This window comes from Pseudonaja textilis, chromosome 3 (genome assembly GCF_049901715.1).
Source record: "Pseudonaja textilis isolate UNSWEBS1 chromosome 3, rPseTex1.2, whole genome shotgun sequence".
Classification (NCBI taxonomy): domain Eukaryota; kingdom Metazoa; phylum Chordata; class Lepidosauria; order Squamata; family Elapidae; genus Pseudonaja; species Pseudonaja textilis.
The window spans coordinates 96141363-96159684 of NC_141992.1; the positions used below are offsets into that span (position 1 = coordinate 96141363).

General features: G+C 38.1%; 1 protein-coding gene across 1 annotated transcript in view; it reads right to left on the reverse strand.

Annotated features, from left to right (window-relative positions):
- The window catches only part of LAMC1 (laminin subunit gamma 1), a 156947-nt gene continuing 138625 nt past the window's right edge, over positions 1-18322 (reverse strand). The window contains exons 18-28 of the mRNA XM_026703271.2: positions 18124-18280; positions 16616-16821; positions 15028-15107; positions 13596-13733; positions 9158-9302; positions 7615-7764; positions 7042-7156; positions 4907-5106; positions 4412-4570; positions 3898-3997; positions 1-3295 (exon numbers count right to left, since the gene is read on the reverse strand). Of these exons, the coding sequence (XP_026559056.1) occupies positions 3039-3295; positions 3898-3997; positions 4412-4570; positions 4907-5106; positions 7042-7156; positions 7615-7764; positions 9158-9302; positions 13596-13733; positions 15028-15107; positions 16616-16821; positions 18124-18280 (1707 nt within the window). The 3' untranslated portion in view covers positions 1-3038. The remainder of the gene's footprint in view (positions 3296-3897; positions 3998-4411; positions 4571-4906; positions 5107-7041; positions 7157-7614; positions 7765-9157; positions 9303-13595; positions 13734-15027; positions 15108-16615; positions 16822-18123; positions 18281-18322) is intronic.

Consider the following 18322-nt stretch of genomic DNA (forward strand, 5'->3'; position numbering starts at 1 on the left):
TGAGGGGTTACAAATATTCAGACTTTATTATAAATAAGAAATACTGTTTTATACAAAAACTGCCAAGTGTTGCATTTTTGTTGTTTTTGTTCACTGCTCCTAAGCAGCAAGACCAGAGGTTGAAAGCAAAAAAAAAAAAAAAAGGGAGTGAAGGCACATACAAGAGGTGCTCACAGGTGTGTGTGTGTGTGTGTGTGTGTGTGTGTTTTAAATGAGGGGAATTCTTCAGGAGGTGTTTCCTGTGGCACCTATTTGTATATTTCTGTGAGCAGCTGTTGCATTATTTTGTTATGCAAAGTAATAACTTGGACCTATACAAATGTGATAATGGCTATTATTAACACAGTATTTAAGAGATTCCATATAAATTCTCATTTATTTAAAAAATAAAACAAAATCTGTTACTTAAACCCAGTTTGTTTGTTTTTTTAAAGGGAAAAAAAGGGAAAAATGCTAGGAGGGCAATGAAAAGGCCAGAAGCACACAATTTGGATTCAATTTTGTTACTTTCTTTAAAATATATATATATATATATATATTCTTATCTTTTTGGCAGGTGATACTGTTAGAATGCAGCCATATGACTGGCTTGGTCAAATGGAAAATACTGGTGTCATTTTTTGATTAACTGCTTCATGTATGAATACAAGGAGGATACAAGTACAGTTTGGGTGAGCGGTTAGAATTGAAGGCACTAGGAAAACATAAACCAAAGTCGAAGCTCAACTTTTATTTTTCTACACCAAGGTACGTGTTGAAAACTGAGCTCAAGATCTGCTAGTGGGCCTACAGCAACAATCCCACCCTCAGTATAGTAGTGTGACTGATACCTGTCCAAGAAATACATAAAGAGCTCGTGTGCTTATAACCGTTCTTGATTTCCTTCTGTATAGAAATATGGTGTGCCTGGAAGGAAGGGATCTAGAGTTTAACCTGTTTCCTGACATGATTGTCTTCATTGGGGGAGATTTATCTGTGAAAAGAAGAGCAACATTATATTGTCTACAGAAGCCTAGCAAGAAGCTCATAGCCATAACATCAGAATCAGTTCAAATTGTTAATGGAAACCAACAAGACAATCCAGAGAAGCTTTGGAATTCAAGTGATATTTTGCTCCCGCTATAAAAAAAGGGGAGATAAATCCAGATCGGCTTCCTATTTTGCACCATGCAGAATCTCAGCTGACAAAGTATCACTAAAAGGGCCCCAAAATATGTTACCACTTCATGAATGATAGGGCCCCAAATGCTTTGGGCATCAGTGCTGGTTTTAAGAAGAAATGGGCAAGTAGTTGGCCCTCCAGGGAATATACAGGGGGCGGGAGGAAATGAAGTTAGTCTCACAGAACATATTAAAGACCAATATGGGAATGCAATGGGACAGGTCTGGTCAGAGGAAATGCTCGATCACTGCCACCACCCCTGCAAGGCACATCAAGAGGAAGGAGGAAAGGGCGAAAGTAGGGTGTTAATTATGAAGAACTGCAGGGGAACTGTTCCTCTCTAGAAACAAAGACCAATTATATTTACACAGGGGAAGAGGAGAGAGAAACAGATGTCCTCACACAAATAGCCATGATTTGAAACAAAGACACGAAACCCCCACATTCACACAAAAATATAACTTTGAAATAATTAATAGCACCAGTGTGTGTCAGGTAATAAAAATTTCTTCCCCTCTACGCAAACGTACAAAGTTGCATAGTGTTGAAGGCTTGGTACACACAGTTCTCAAAAGGCGGGGAGGGTGGGCGGGGCTGGAAGCATCAGACCACACTAATGAGGAAGCATCGGAGGCTGACACGATTTCCTCTAGTTCAAGATGATGTATGAGAGATTATGAAGAAAACCACCTTCCACCTATAAATCTTTCCCAAATAGAAAAGAGACAAAACTTCTAAACAGGACAGACATTCGTACTGAGTTGCAAGCAACTCAGCTGGTCAATACTGCAACTTCTAAATATTTGCCCCTAGAATTAGGCCTGACCATTTTTCTTGTTTTGTCAGGGGGAAAAAAAAACAGCTCAAACTTTACTGGGATTCAGTACTTTCTGACTTGATATAAAGAGAACTGCAAAATCCTTTGGGCTTGTTTTGACCAGATAAAGTTACAACAGTTTCATATTTCGGAGGGAAACATAGCAAGTAAAGTTCTTTCTAAATGAATTGCTCCCCCCACTCCAGTCAAATGTAAAGAGAATGTTAAAATCTCTTTTTCATTTTTAAGAGAGGAAAAAAAAATCTGTCCAGTGACAGGAACAATTCTGGCCAGAAGCAGGTTTTTCCAATTAAAACTGAAGCGCCTGACTTTATCCTTACAGGCCCAAATGCATGCCTGCTTTACAGGCCAAGCTTTAGCACCATGTAAAACTAATATACCACTCACGACTCCTTAAAAGCATTTCTGAGAACTGTCTCGGAAACAAGATACACATATACATATTGCACACTAGAAAGGTTCTTAAAAGATGGCAGCTGGCTACCAAAGCGTCAAGTGGCTACTAGTTTAAGAATAAGCCTTTTCTCCTTTTGGGGGGAGAATGCCAATTCTGAAACCCACCTGCATTTCTCGGAATGGGTGGTCATCCTGGCCATTGCTATTTAATACTTTGGTAGCCAAACCATTTCCTTCATAGATCAACGACAATTTGCAGGAGGGAAGGAGATACAGGAATGGAAAAGAGGATGAATAAAAGAGCCTGTGTTTGTGCCCTCCCTTACTTCAGTTCTCGGTACAAGTCCATCATACTGTAAATTAAAATTAAAATTTCTGAGAAAAAGAATGTAGAGTGTTTGAGCAAAGAAGCGTATAGAGTGTATGTCTTGATATCTTTCTGATGCCCCAAGGCTGGTAATTAAATTGCTTTTAGTTCATATAAACCTCCCAACCCCAAATTAGGAAAGAATGAACGACTGAACTGTGTGGGAGATGAGGTCAAGGTCCTGAAGAACATCATCTAGGAATTAAGGCACTCCACAGCCAAAACTGTTTCACCAGTCACTGAGGGAATGCCCCCACCCTGCCCTTGGCACACCCTTAGGGTTTTTCAATGTGTGGGGTATTGAAACAGCCACTTGGCAAGGTCTTCTTGATGTCCTCTAGATTGTTAATGTCTTTCAAAATGGTGCTGATGTCCCTGTTGTATTCACTGATGGCACTAGCTTGCTTTTCAGCTGCTTTCTCCAGTTCAGATACTTTCCGGTCTAGATCACTATCCTTCATCTGATTTTTTGCAGCATTTAAAGTATCTTCAATAGTGCTCAGCTGACTCTGGTCCACAGGTTCCACCCGTGCTACAAAGATGGAAAAGTACAAAGTTAGGAAGCCCCCTTAATCTATTACAAAAAGCTATTTCCAATTACCAGATTGGAGAGAAAGACTGAATCTCTAATAGCGGTATAACATTGAATGGCCTTTTGCTAAGTTTATTGTTGTTGTGTTTTTTTTTAAAGAAACAATAAGATCACCCAAACTTGCTAAACTACACTAGAAGGGAACAGTTTCTTTAATTTTGCATTCCAATTGTGAAATCCCCAGCTTTTGGGGTGGGGGTGGGGATTTGTGAATCAAAATATAGTGATATTTGTACTGGGCCACAAACTCACACAATTCAAGTTTCTTTTAAATGCCTCCTCAGAAACTCAAATTTTGTAGAAGTTGTAAACTTCTGTGAATATTTGTATTACCAATTGATGTGTATTTAATTTAATATCCTCCAAATGTTTAGACTATAATTTCAAGCACCACTTCGCAAATAACTTTGCTAGCTAAGATTCATTAGGTTGAGGATCAAAACATCTTGAAGAATAGCCAAAGGCAATAACCTGACTCATTTAGGGCAGAATTTTCTAGTAAATCATCAGCTAAAAGGAAATATATATATAGAGAAATATACCTAATTTTTCAAGAAGATCATTAATCATGTTCAGCAAACTGTTCACAGAGCTCTTTGCCTTCTTTGCATTATCTTCTGCTTCCTGAGCTGCTTGTGTAGCCTGTAACATTAAATGTAAAGTATGCATCTTATCCAATGTCTCATGGGTGAACACATAGCTATGTGGAATGATGGCATGTCCTACTACCAAACTTAGAGATTGGATTGGGATGTCCACTTCTACAAATTCCATGTTAAAATCACTGAATAATGATCTCACTAATATCAATTTACTATCGTTGATGCTTGATCTCATATCACTTCCATAATATGACAAATGCCATAAGGAACAAGATAGCCAAAGGAGGAATATTATGTGATTTCAATGGTAAGAAGAGTTTTGCAATCTCATGACAAGAAACATATGTACTTTTACCTAGTTAAAAAAGATTAAGAATAGCACATTGCGATCTCTATATAGATGAGAATCTTAAACAACCGAATGTTTTTTTTTTTAGCAATCATAGTTACTTACCATTCCTGCCATCATCATATCTTGTTCAGCAGTTTGTTGCTTCTTCTTTAACTCTTTCTCTGCTTCTGTCAATTGCTTTAGCATGTCATCAACTTCTTTGTCCAACTCGGTAACAGTCTTAAAGGTGTTGTCTGCAATCTCCTTTGTGGCACTAGCATTCTAGGATTGGCAGAAATCAAATTCTTAAAGATACTGAACACATTCCAAGATTAGAAAATTAGACAGCAAAAGCCAAGCAACACAGAGGACTGTTTACTTATTTCAACAAGGATCCATGTGCATTTGCACTTAACAGATTCCTTAATTTAATAGTTTTATTAATGCCATAAGAACATTTATGAAAGACCTCAAGCTTTTTAGTCCAGTCATTCCAAAATAGTCAATGACTATTTGTGAATCTTGGTAATTTTCATAATTTTCTTGTCATAATTTTCTCTAACCAATGCGGAAACCATTGCTCTAACCACTGGGTCAGAGCATATTCCCATGACTTACATTATTTACAGACGTAGCAATTCTCTCAGCATCATCAGCTTTGTTTTTAGCTTCTCTGGCATCAGCAGCCGCATTGCCTAGTGTCAATTCTGCTTGCCGAGTCTTACTGTTTGCGTCCATAATGGTCTGGGTAATGGCAGGAATTTTCCTAAGAGCTTCCTCGGCAGCGGTCTTGTTATCATTCACACGTTTATCGAAGTCTGAAACCAAGAGAAAAGCAAAGTGCAGCTACAGCAGATCATACAAAAATCTATTCAGTCCAACGTTTCAGTCCAATGGCAGTTAAATTAACCCCACTGGCAGTTTGCAAAAGCAAAGATGAAAATCATAGTATTCTTTATCATTTGTCCCAGGATGTCATCATCATCATCCCTATTTGTTACTATGCAACACTTTATTTCAATACTGAAATAAAGGTAAAAGTTTCCCCTTTCTAGTTGTTTCCAACTCTAGGAGGTAGTACTTATTCGTGTTTCTTAGCCAAGGGAGCCAATGTTATCCGAAGACATTTCCAAGGTCATTTGGCCACATGACGTTATGCCAAGGCGCATAGAATCCTGTTACCTTCCCACCAAGTGTATCTATCTATCTATTTGCATGCTTTTGAACAACTAGGTGGGCAGGAGCTGGGGCAAATAAGGGAAGCTCATCTCATGATGCGGTGCTTGGCTTTCAAATGCAGACCGTCAGCTTTCCAGCTGTCAAGCTCAATGTCTTGAAATATTATTTAGCTATCATTGGCTGACATATTCTCACTACAGTATATTCTATAGGACAACCACCACCCCTTTTCAAACTGAGGTGAACATAATACTTAAGTTTTACCAACTCCTTTGTTTTATACTTGTTTCTAAAATCTTAATTTATATATAGCTTTAATTCTGAAGCAATTAGTTGGCTTGTGTCTGAAATACATGATGCAAACTTGCATCGGATGACTGTAACATCCAGCTTCATATTGTCTGTACTTGCCTTGCACATATTTATGCACTACAGATGCTTTAGAACACAATTTCCATCAGCCCAACCAATGATCCAAGATTATGAGAACTGTGACTTAAATTTTTGGAAGGATGAAGACATGGAAGGCTGCCTTATTCTTACTGACAGTGACTATTCACAGTTTCAAATAGAAGATGTCTTTCTTATTACTATTTGGAGATGCTGGGAGTTGAGTCTGGGAACATCTCCATGCAAAACACATTCTCCACCACTGAGCTGCAATTCCTGGGAAACAACAAGGGTCCACATGATTGCTTACTCTTCCTTCAAAAAAAAAAAAAGAAATCTGGGAACACAGCGTGAAGCAAGGAAATGAATTTTTCAGTGCTGCAGGCATTGCCCATATTTCCAAGAACAAGTATGAGCTATACGTGAGTTGCCCAGGAATTTTTAGAAAAAAAAATAGTGGTTACTTTGAAACATTCTAAGGTACTTTTGTGTCTTGCCCAGTTTTTTCTTGCCTGTTATTGTGCATTTTGCTATTTTGTGTGTACAGAGGTATTTTATCTATTGTAGATTTTTGTGCCTGGTATGTACATCTTTAAGAATTATCAATTTTTTTTCTTTTTGTGGAGGTAAATATGGTTTGGCCTTGGGATTCAGATCCCACTTCTGCCTTGTGTTCAAGTCCTTGGTCAAGAATTTGTTTCTGTGTCTCACTGTTCCTTTTATAAAACAGGTTTTATAGCAAGCAAATAATGATGGTTTTAAAAATTATTTTCCTTTTAGCTCATTGATTTGTTTTTCTGGAAGGTCCATGTTTTATCATTGGCTGCGCTCACTATGGCATGTGTTTTGCAAGAGTATCACAAAGCTAAGTAAAAAGTCTTAAAGGATTTAGGAACCTCTGCCCTTTTCTGCTTGCTGATTTCAATTACTAGTTCCTAGTCTTACTTCCCAAGATTCCTGTCCATTCCTAGGAAATTGAATTCTGCCTTTCCCACAAAGTGACACACAACTTTCCTTTAAACAGAACATATTCAACCATAAGAAGTTGTAGAGATAGATACGGTAAGAATCAGAATAACAGACCTAGCGAGACAACACCTTGATTCCTGCTCAAAGAGAAGTCTATTCTGGCAGGACATCCTGCCATTCTGTCACATGGCTCCTCAGGAAGTTAGGCTGCCTACCTTTCAAATTGTTGAGGATCTCATTGGCCTCCCGGAGTGTGTTGCTTCCCTTCTTGGCAGCTTCTTCAGCCAAAGCTTTGGCAGCATCTGCTCGAGCCAAAAGCTGATCAGCAGTCTAAGCAAATACACAGCAAGTTATCATATGCTCCTTTCTGACATCACCTGGTCAAATTCTAATGCTCAAACGGCGCGAGCACAAGAAAAGCAATCAGTTGAAAAATGCAAGGCCATTTTCTGGATTTATTTCTATTCTATCAAAGGAAGTTTAACTAGATGCAAGAAAGGGTAAGTTCCCTAAACTACCCACAGTTCTAGCCAATCATTATCATATGAAAAATATGATAATCATGTAGTATCATTCCAGTAGTTATAAAATGAAAATCAAACTATATTTAAAAACAAGTGATATGTAGCGCAATCTTTATGTTGACAGACTCTATATCTCAAAAAAATAATAATAATGATCAAGCAGTAGTTCTGCAATATGTGGCAATTGTGAGAGTGAATACATAGACCACACAGCATCCATTCTTGACATATCAGGGAAAAGAATTTACGTTAGTTATAACTGACCTGCTGCTCTGTCTTGCCTTTCTCCAAAAGATTTTGAACTTCCAATTCTTTCTCTCTCATATCTTCTCTCAGATCTTCATAATTTCTTAGTTTGTCTTTAATGAGCAGTTCTAACTCCTGCGCTTCCTCTTTGATATTCTTTGCCTCATTCTGCAAATGGAGAAAAGACAGGAAGAAAAACAGCTTCAGTAAATTTAAGAAACCTAGACTGATATATCATCCTACACATTCAAGAGACTCTTCTTATAAAACTATCAGCTGATGAACTGGATCAAACGCACCCCTTAAAGAGATTCCAGACCTGATGTAGATCTCATTGTGCTCTCTGTAGCAACATCTTTGATTAATGGGATGCTGAAGATGTTGTCTTCAGGAATGCTCAAGAATCATAATCTTTTTCCACAATTTTTTTTTAAAAGTTACACAAAATAAATGGACTGGGCGCTTGCCACTATGCCCAGTGCAGGCCTTCTCCTTCAAATCCTTTTTGCTCTCTCTAATGTATTAAGATGAAAGAGAGGGTTATGCAATGTTTTAATAAGGACTCAAGATACGCCTTGGGTGCTGATGTAAGCATAAGTAATGAAAATATACAAAATATACATGTAGCAAATTTGACTTCCTATGGTTTCCACTATTTCTGTACAATCGAAAAAACAGAAAACTGAAATAAGGAGGTTATTACCTCTGCAAGGAAAAATCATGGGTTTGCCAAGCTATTTCATAGATGTCTTTCCAATTTATGTATTTGTTTGTGGTCATAGGAGGTCTTAGGAATAGAGACCTCAAAAAAAGCTAAATCATGGTTGAACCTGATTAGTAATTAGGAAGAAGATCTTTAGAAAATCCTGGATGGTAAACTAGACTGGGAAATGAAAAAAATATTCTAGTATCAAGTCCTTAGCACATGACTATAGAAGCTAGATTCACACTGATTCGCGAATTTTAAATCAGATTTAATGCCAAGAAAAAAGGATTGGCTTACAGTGTCTTGGAAACTAGGTATGTATACTACAGCCCTCTTTTACTGGTTATGTATGTAAAGACAGAATAACTCTGAGCCATCTAATCCTTTTTACAGACTTCCCTAATCGATACATACCTTGTTTAAGAGTTAAATCTGAAAAAAAAAAAATTCCTTCAAGTCCTCATCTATCCTGTTTTGAAAATGTTTCCCTTTCCTAGATCCAAGAATGCTGATACACTCAGAAGAAAATGAAAAGTGACACCTGCATTTTCAAGAAAAGGATATGGATGTGTCTGCGTAATCAATACTAGGCTGGATGCATTTGAGAACAATTTTACCTAGTTGCCAAATTGTATCCATATTAGATAGCTTTAAAATATTCTACAAACTTTGATCTCAACTTGGGGCTATTCTGTCTTTTGCATGATTTGTTTTAAAAAGCATTTCATAAATAACTCCTCAGCCGAAGTTAAGCTTCAAGTATTGTCATCTAAGATTATGCCAGTACAGCCGTTTGCAAGATTTGCTAACCATAATATCTTAAGTTCCTTCAGCAAGGAGCCCATCTCAAAATACCTCTAGCCCTGCAGTGTCTATGGATGGCAGAGTGGTGAGATTTGCGTAGATCTGTAGAGCTTTTTCCCCAGCTTCTTTTGCTTCTGCAGAGACCTTATTTGCCTGCTTTTCTAGGTCTCGGGCAATATTCTTTGCTTGGTTATACCTAAGAAACAAAAGGATTCCATTAGAGCTCTGTGTGGTTTATTGGCCTAAGGCTGGCCTGAGAAACATCTTTGTAGCCAATGATCATTCTTGGCTATTTTGGGGGATGTTGAGATCTACAACATGAGTAGGACCATGTGTCACACGAAAACATGAAGACTCCTCAGCTTTAAGAATATTGTTTTTTTTCCTTTGATCTTGATATTCAACTTTTTTCCAAGAGAAACTGTAACCCAAATGGAAAGAGGAACTCAATGGCAGAGCACAAATGTTTTGCCACAAGAAAGTCTTCGTTAAAGCCATCATATCATCTCTTAGAAGAGAGAAAGAAAGACTTTCCTTCGTTCCAGATTGACCTCTGGTGCAGTGGTGGGATTCAAATTTTTTTACTACCGGTTCTCTGGGCATGGCTTGGTGGGCGTGGCAGGGGAAGGATACTGCAAAATCTCCATTCTCTCCCCACCCCCACTAACCTGCTTTCCAGCTCCGTTCTCCTGTGCAGGGCAACAAAAGAAGATCCAGCTAATCAGTTGGGCTTCGGAAGCAGAGAATAAATGGGGGCGGGGCCAGTCAGAGGTGATATTCCGAACTACTCAAAATTTCCGCTACCAGTTCTCCATTACTGATCAGAACCTGCTGTACACCACCTCGGCTCTGGAGGCTATGTGAGGCTATGAGAGCACAAACCGTGAGAGCACAAATGTGACATATTCTGTGATATCTTTACAGGCAGTTATAACTGTCACAACAGCACTAAAAAAAGTGACTAAGGATCATTTCTTTACACTTACAACCATTACAGCAACCCCATGGTCACATGATCAAAATTCGGGAACATGGCAATAGCCATGTATTTATGATAGTTGGGCTGCCCCAGGATCATGTAATCACCATTTGAAAAACTTTGCAGCCAACTTCTGACAAGCAAAGTCAATGAGGGAAGCTGGACTCACTTAACATCTGCACTGATTCACTTAACAATTGTGGCAAAAAAAAGATTGTAAAATGGAGCAAAATTCACTTAACAACTGCCTTACTTACCAATGGGAATTCTGGGCTCAACTGTAGTCATAAGGTGAAGACCATCTGTAACTATTAAAAAACTGAGGCAACGCCACTATTAATGTGCTGGGTTTAAATGAAAAAGAACAGACTCAAATCTGTCTGCTGCTTTGGAAGTTTATTGGTTGACATCAAGCCAATCCTTCTTAGTCTAATCTACCTCAAAAAGCTCTGAATGAAATAGGAGGAATAAGTATTATGTAAATTGGTTTGAGTTCTGAGAAGAAAGGTGTGGCTCAAACATAATAAATAATTAACTACCTGTAGGACAATTTCCAACAATCAAGCCAAATTTCACTTTGTTGCTTTCTATATTGTTAAAACTGGAAGTTAGTATTAATTTGCTTGAATCATCCAGTCCAGGGGTGTTAAACTCACGGCCCGCGGGCTGGATGTGTCACACACTGGCTACCCCCACCCTGGTTTAGCGAAGGGGAAAAAAGTAGTGCTACATCACATGATGATGATGTGACGATGTGAGTTTGACATCCCGATCTAGTCCTTAATCTTCCAGTTTCCAAAATCAGCAGTCCCAAATTTATTGACGCTGACACAGAGGTGGTATTCAGCAGGTTCTGACCAGTTCTGGAGAACCGGTAGCGGAAATTTTGAGTAGTTCGGACAACCAGCAAATACCACCTCTGACTGGCCCCGCTCCCATCTATTCGCTGCCTCCCGAGTCCCAGCTGATCGGCTGGGTCTTCTTTTGTTGCCCTGTACAGGAAGACAGAGCTGGAAAGCAGGTTAGTGGGGTGGGGAGGGAATGGGGATTTTCCTTTCTCTGCCATGCCCTTCCTCTGCCATGCCCACCAAGCCATGCCCACCAAGCCAGGCCATGTCCATAGAACTGGTAGTAAAAAATTTTGAATCCCACCGGTGAGCTGACAGCTACCAGCTTTTCTACAAAAACTATAACAAAGCATTTGCCTTCAAGTTTATGCTTCACAGAACTACATCTCTTGGAAATGCATCTTAACTAGTATTTTTCAACCTTAGCAGCTTTCAGGTGTGAGGACTTCAATTCCACATTTTCTAGATTTGTATGAGAGCAATGTATTTCCTAGGAACCTATATTTGAGCAACGTATTTCCTAGAAACATATAAGAGCAATGCGTTTCCTAGAAAGATATTCATATTCTTACCCTTAAAACTTCCAAAGCAAACCAAAGCAGGCCCCCGAAAAGAGGGGGAGGACAACTTGGAGATATTAAAATGTGGCCATTTTAATTTCGCAATTTAGTTTCAGCAGCCTGATCTCATGATACTGAGAGCTACATGCAGCCTCTAACTAGTCAATACCCATGAGAAATGTCTTGCATCCATTCTGGATCTTGTCTACTTGGTCCCACAAAATCTTTATTTTTTTAAAAAAAATAGCTCATTTTTTGCATACAGCTTGCAAGGAGATCCTGTGTTGTCTTGGGATAAGTTTCATAAGCGGTGTGTAGCACTGCTATTACAAGGTGTTTACCAAGAGGCTGTTAGGGCTGGGCAAACTTATTTTGATGATGTCATTGGTGGGGTTCTCAAGCCCAAAGCTAAACACTTGTATTCCAAGTCTTGGCTTTAATCTCAGATGCTCAATGGTTTGAGCAGCATCGTTTCAAGTGGGTTGATTGTTCTGAGGTGATTCTTCTCCTCATTCCATTCCTCCCACCCTGATCTAAATACAGCAGCAGGATCGGTAATGCCCCTGCTGTTATTTGTTTACACTGAACTGAATATTAAGTTGAGAGAAAAACAGCAGGTAAGGTAGGACAGAAGAAAAATGCTTACAGCCATAGATCTGTCAGCTTGCCTAGTAATTTACTGCTGTTTTTTAAAATGCACGTCCTATGGGGAAGCTAGAATTCATGTGTATTCCTTGCATGGGGGGAAGGGGTGTCGTACAGTTTTTATTTATTTATTTGTAGGCAGGCAGGCAGACTTGCCTGGAAAAAAAGCAGATGAAAGAAGATGGGGTTCAGTGTATTATTCAAAATAGAGAAGATTTGGGTTGGTTTGTTGAGTTTTGGAGAAGATTTGCTCTGTATATGCTCTTAAACCTGCTAATATTAAGCTTTCAGGGAAAAGACTTTTGTATAATTTCAAATATGGATTTCTACATATATTGGTTTCAGAGCAAGGAGTCTCATTGTTTCCCATGACTGAAATCCTGGAAATACTTCAAAGTTTTGTCTCTGTCAGAAGCCAACTCTGAACAATCTAATGGAATGTATCCAGTGCAGCTGTTTTATAGCAAGCTTGAACATATTTCTTGCTTGATATACATTGCTAGTGGTCATCTTTCTGCAGGTAGAAAGCCGCCTAAGAAGGAAATCATGGGTTGTGAGTAATGCTGATTGGTCACAATTAGTGGGGAATCTGAACAATTATTTATTTCACAAAAAATCGCCTGCTTATCACTTATCCTGACCACTCTTGACTGCAACATCGTACTCATAGACAGGGGAAACCATGTTAAGAGTCACAATACTGCTATCGTATATAGAGCAATGCCTTATATAGCAATGTCATATATAGATCAGGTGGTCCCCCTGGGGATTGCTATTGTTATTGTAGTTGTTCTCTTCCATCTTGTTACTAATATAAGCAGGAAATAGTCAGTATATGGATCTATGTTTGCATGGAGAAGCTGACAAAGGATCTCAGAAACTTTTTCTCCGATCAAATCCTCCCCATTTTGGCCCATTCTTTTTCTTCTTGCTTTTCCTGTCCATTAATGAGCTACTTTTTTCTTCTGTTCTTTATTGTTGCTTGCCATCTTATGTTTATTTGATAATTTTATTAATTGGTTGGTCATCACTGAAGTGGGACACTGAAAAATATATTTAAAGTCTATTGTACAAATGCTTTTCTGTATAGTTACCATTTAAAATTGAATGATGAATAAAAAGGGTGTGCCTGTTTCTATTTAGTACATTTGGTCAATAAATAATGTTGCTATAATGTTTTATTTCAACAAGAGAACCTCAGCAGCAAATATATAATAAAGAGTAAAAATAAAGTTCTTGTCCTGTAAAATACAATTAAAGTGCATTTCAATACTCCTGTAGTTCATAGATATCCCTCTTTGAATTCTTCAGACTGAGACAGGGGTTAAGAAATAAAAAGAGAAACTACTCCTCTTCACAACTCTTTAAACCACCAGGAGTACTCTAACTCTGAAAAGCAATTCAGATATTTAAAACAAAACAACCAGAAGCATTAGATGTTTCCATGTTAGACTTACTTTCTATTTAGATCACCGATGTCATTAGTTGTTTCATTCTCTCCTGCTAGTGTGTCCAAGAGTAGTTTATACGCTTGTGATGACGTATCATTTGCTTCCTTGGCTATTTTCTCAATATTATCGGCTTCCGCTTTATGCCTGGGACCAAAAAATGGAAAACATTATTTGAAATATGCTATTATTTGTATTTTCCTCTCCAAGTATCATCATCATCATGCATGGTTTCTAATTTACTATTCTTCAACTGCACGGCTTGAATTGTTGATTCTGTTGATAACTAACCCAATCCAAGTTGAACAAGACCCTGTTTGTGTAACAAATATACCATCATGGAAATTTTGAGAGTGGGCTGATTTCTGGCCTAGCATGGTGTCCTGGAGAGGAAGCAGCGGTGCAGTTTTCATTCTATGCTATCTCAGGTTCATGCTTCCATTGCCTCTGGTTTCCACCTTTGACCTAACTCTGAAGAGGCCTGCCTTCCCATCTGTTGGGAAAGGATTGCCACAAAGATTCTGCTCTAAATCTTGTGGAAGATTACTTCATCCCCATTGTTTAACAGTATTGCTTAAATAGGAAATGAGTGACGCATAGTGGTGAAGGGGAGGGGAGGAGGGGCATGCTATGACAATAGACTGAAAGTCAGTTCGCTAGGACATGTTAATGCCCTCAAACCAGAAGATGGAGAAAAAGGCCTGGCAAATGCGGGAGCCAGTTTGAGCAACTGAGTCGCAGAATGCCATAATCATGCTAGAGACATACTGTAGACTAAAAGTAGGATTTTTCACTCTCTCAGAGTCCCTTTTTCTAAAATGTCTTCTATTTAAAATCAGAATGAATCTATTAAGAATTAGAATTATGTTAAAATATAAAATACAAGTGCGGCCCACATTTTCCATGAATGGGAAAATCAGGGGATTCCTTCATTTTAAATAAAAACAAGCGGACAGCCCATTCTTTCCAAGCTAATGCTTGTCACATATAAACTTTAAAGAGAAAAGCTGCATACAGTATATGTCTTTTTACAAGTAATGCAGTATATATGTATGTATGTGTAGTTATACAATAGATAAGATGTAACCTTTAGTTAGAGTATACTTAAATAAGCAACACAATTCAAACAAAGAGTAATACTGTATAACTGCCCCATTATGGGTTTCTTACAATCAGTTCTTTTCAGAGCAGAAAAGAGAAGGGAATTTTTTTTTTAAAGGAATGAGATTTGGGGATAGAAAGAATATGGAAATAGACAACACTTCCTCCACAGGATTGAGGAGGAGATCTTATGATGAAGGTGGTGTAGAGAAGTTACCATTTAATGCATGATGGAGAAAGGTTAAACAAAGACTATAGTCTTGGGTACCCCAACAATCTGCCAAATAGAGGCAGGATTAAGATTATCCAGGGGAATAAAGATAAAGGAGGCATCTCTCACCTTGCAGCCAATTGGCGAGCTTCTTCTGCCAGGATAGTCATGTTATTGGGGTCACTGGTTGATTCTGGTGGAGTGATAGACTGAAAGAGGAATCATAATACTTTCAAAAACCATCTCTTGCATTTTACAATACTATAAGCGGATAACAGTTACTTGGATCAGAGATAAGAAACAGAGAGGTGGGCTAAATCTGGTAACCTTGTGTTGTTCCTCTATTTTCTCTGAACCCTGCCGTGCTGAAGTTTGACCTGCCCTCGTTTCCCGCATCCTTCCACCACATGCAGGACGCTAATGCTGGATTAATGACCACAAGTTTAAAATGGAAAAATTGGAAAATCAGCAAAGCAATCAATAACTGTCAAATTAATCAGACTGATAAAAATCAAGTTATACTTTTTCTGCGTCCTTCCCTTCTAGACACCCATTTGTAAATCAATGATGAAAAATGGGACTGCATATTAGTTTTCTACATAACCCCATTCACAAAGCAACTGTAAAAGAAATGGAATCGGTCACTGGAATTTCATGAAGCTGTTTCAAAAACGCAAAAATTCGGAAAGGCAAGGAGTAGGTCAATGTTTCTCTGTCTGTTCAATGCATTTGTTAAAAATAAAGAAAAACATGATTGTTCTTAAAACAGTTTCACATGGTGTACTGATAGAAAAAAATGTGCTGGGGAAGAAAAGCACATCTTCATGAAGTGCAGCCATGCTTATTTGTATGTGGGTGCAAACGATTTCACGAAGGTTTCCTTATGAATACCAATCTTGGTACCCGATTGCAGAGAGAATTGTTTTATATTTGTTTTATAAATGTTTTATATTCAGCCAAAGGGCAATGCAAGCAATGCCCCATTACTTGATGGAAATGATTCAATTCCAATCTCTGAGGTGGGGATACAGAAAGGAGAAATTAGGGTTTTCCTCTCAGGGCTTCTACATGAAGTAATGAGACAGTCTTTTTGCATTGTTCAACTGCTTTGGTTTAACCGAAGCATCTTCCACAGAAGACTAGTAAAGTCGAACGGGTGCTTCCAAATGATGTGGTAGCATCACTCTGGTACCTAAATGAGGGGGCCCATGTTCTATGTCAAGCCACCCTGCAGGAGTGTTTGGTCAAAGGCTTGATCAAGGCCAAGAGAACCTTCAAGACTTTGCACATACCCACCTCAGCAGTGCTTGAAAACGTTCTGCAGCAGGGCCATCTTTTGATCTGCACTGGGACCCATCAAGTTCTGCACATTGGACAATCTTGTGTAACATAGCAAAAATATACTGCATCTTTATTTTGCATCTTTAGTTCATCTGAGAATCTCCATCTCCGTTATAAGTTCATCTTACAATTTTACTAGGTATTGCTCAGCTTTCATCATTTCCCAGCATGATTTCACAACCTTCCCCCCCCCCCAAAAAAAGGGGGGGTAGACATTTCAGGGAGGAAATAAGCCACATTCATTACACAAGTCAATGCTGTACTAAAGATTTGATTGAGCAATATTCATTTTTCAAAAGTATCATTCTAGCACTCATAAATGATGAATCCCCTCATGAGGTGTGAAATCTAAAGAGAGAATGCAAATGTCACTCACCACATTGGCAATAGCCATCCTTGCCCTGTGGAGCATATTTGAAGCACTGTCAATCAGCCCCTCAGTGTTTTTCACCTGGGCTTGGGCTTGCACAGCCAGGCTTTCTGTCTGACTAACTGTATTCTGGATGTTCCTCAATCGACCAAGTTGACTTGAAAGGGTTCTGTTAATTTCCAGCAGACGATCCATCAGCCCCTGGTCGACATCTGGAATGAGCAAAATAACAATAAGTCACACAAAGAAACTAACAAACAGAAGTTTATTGTCGCATGTTTTTACCACTAATGGATTTTATGAAACAAGAGAATGGGTACTTCTTGCCTCAAACAGAAAAGTGGCTTATAAATCCAATGAGGTTGGATTAAGGTTTTTTGGGGATTTGCAAAAATCATGACCATAGAAAATATGAAATACTGAGCATATATTTTTACATAGGAGCTTCACAAAGTGATCTTTCACCCAAGAACAGTGTGGATTTTGTACATCTTCAGAGGAAAGAATTCTCTACTAGGACCAAATGCAGCACATCAGATAATTCAGTAAGAAATATTCTACTGGGTTTTTTCCTCCCAAATTATCTCTTCTGTAAAGTTTTTCACTTATTTCTAACACAAATCAAGTTGAATGTATCTGCTAACATACATGACCTTTGCTATCTTTTTCTCTTCCGAATGACACAGTATAGTTTTAAAATAACGGGAAGCAGAAATTTTAGGTTTTGTGGGCTTAATAAGGTTCCAAGAAGCACCACTGATGTACATAAACAAAAATCTGAGAAGAAAATCCACTCAAGTTTGCTCCTATTGCTCATAGAGTTGAGGACTGAAGTACACATCTAATCTTTTATTTCAAAGTACAGTAGGTATTAGTGTATATGTCACTTTCTCTGTGATGACAGAGACTTTTGAAAAGCTCAAGATAGATATCTTTTTACATTATCTATAATTGTTTAATTTAAATTTAATCTGATACAGCACTTTATAATATAATCATTAAAATATAAAATACAGTATAAAAATAGTTCCAACTATTAGTGCTGTCTCTAACATGGACAGTTTCTTCAGTGTTACTATGAAAACTATATCTCTTCTCCCATAATGGAAGAATGTCTGATGATGATGATGAAATCTACAGAGATGGCTAAAATCTTCATTAGAATAAAAAAACTAATATCTATATTTATGGCTAATAGGAAACCCTTTATATTTTGCATGAAACAGAAAAAAAACAAAAACAACCATGATTTGTGGTTTTAATGCTCAGAAAAAATTGGGTAACAGAAAAAAATGCACAAATAAATTGGAAAAGTCTTTCTAATCATTTTGTGGTCTTTCTGCACTTTTCCTTTTCTTCTGTCTTCCTTTGTTTGTTTTAAACTTTATTAGTTCATGTTAGTGTTTAAGGGTTTTTTTATTTACAAACACATATACATATTCATATATGAGCGTATTGCTTCTGAAATAAATTATAGGCTGCCAAATTGTATAACTTAATTAACAGCCAGCTACCTTTGATATTTTGGGCATCTCGAAGTAAGTCCATGACTTCTCTTTCAGCTTCTTTCAGTCTGTCTTCAAAAGCCTGGTCAGTTATGATGTCATCACCTGTTCCTATGTTAGCTATAAGATTTTCCAGATCGCGCAGCCTCCCCCGTTGCTCCTCAACCTGAACAAGTGAGATACCCAAAGAACAAAAAATCAGTAAGAA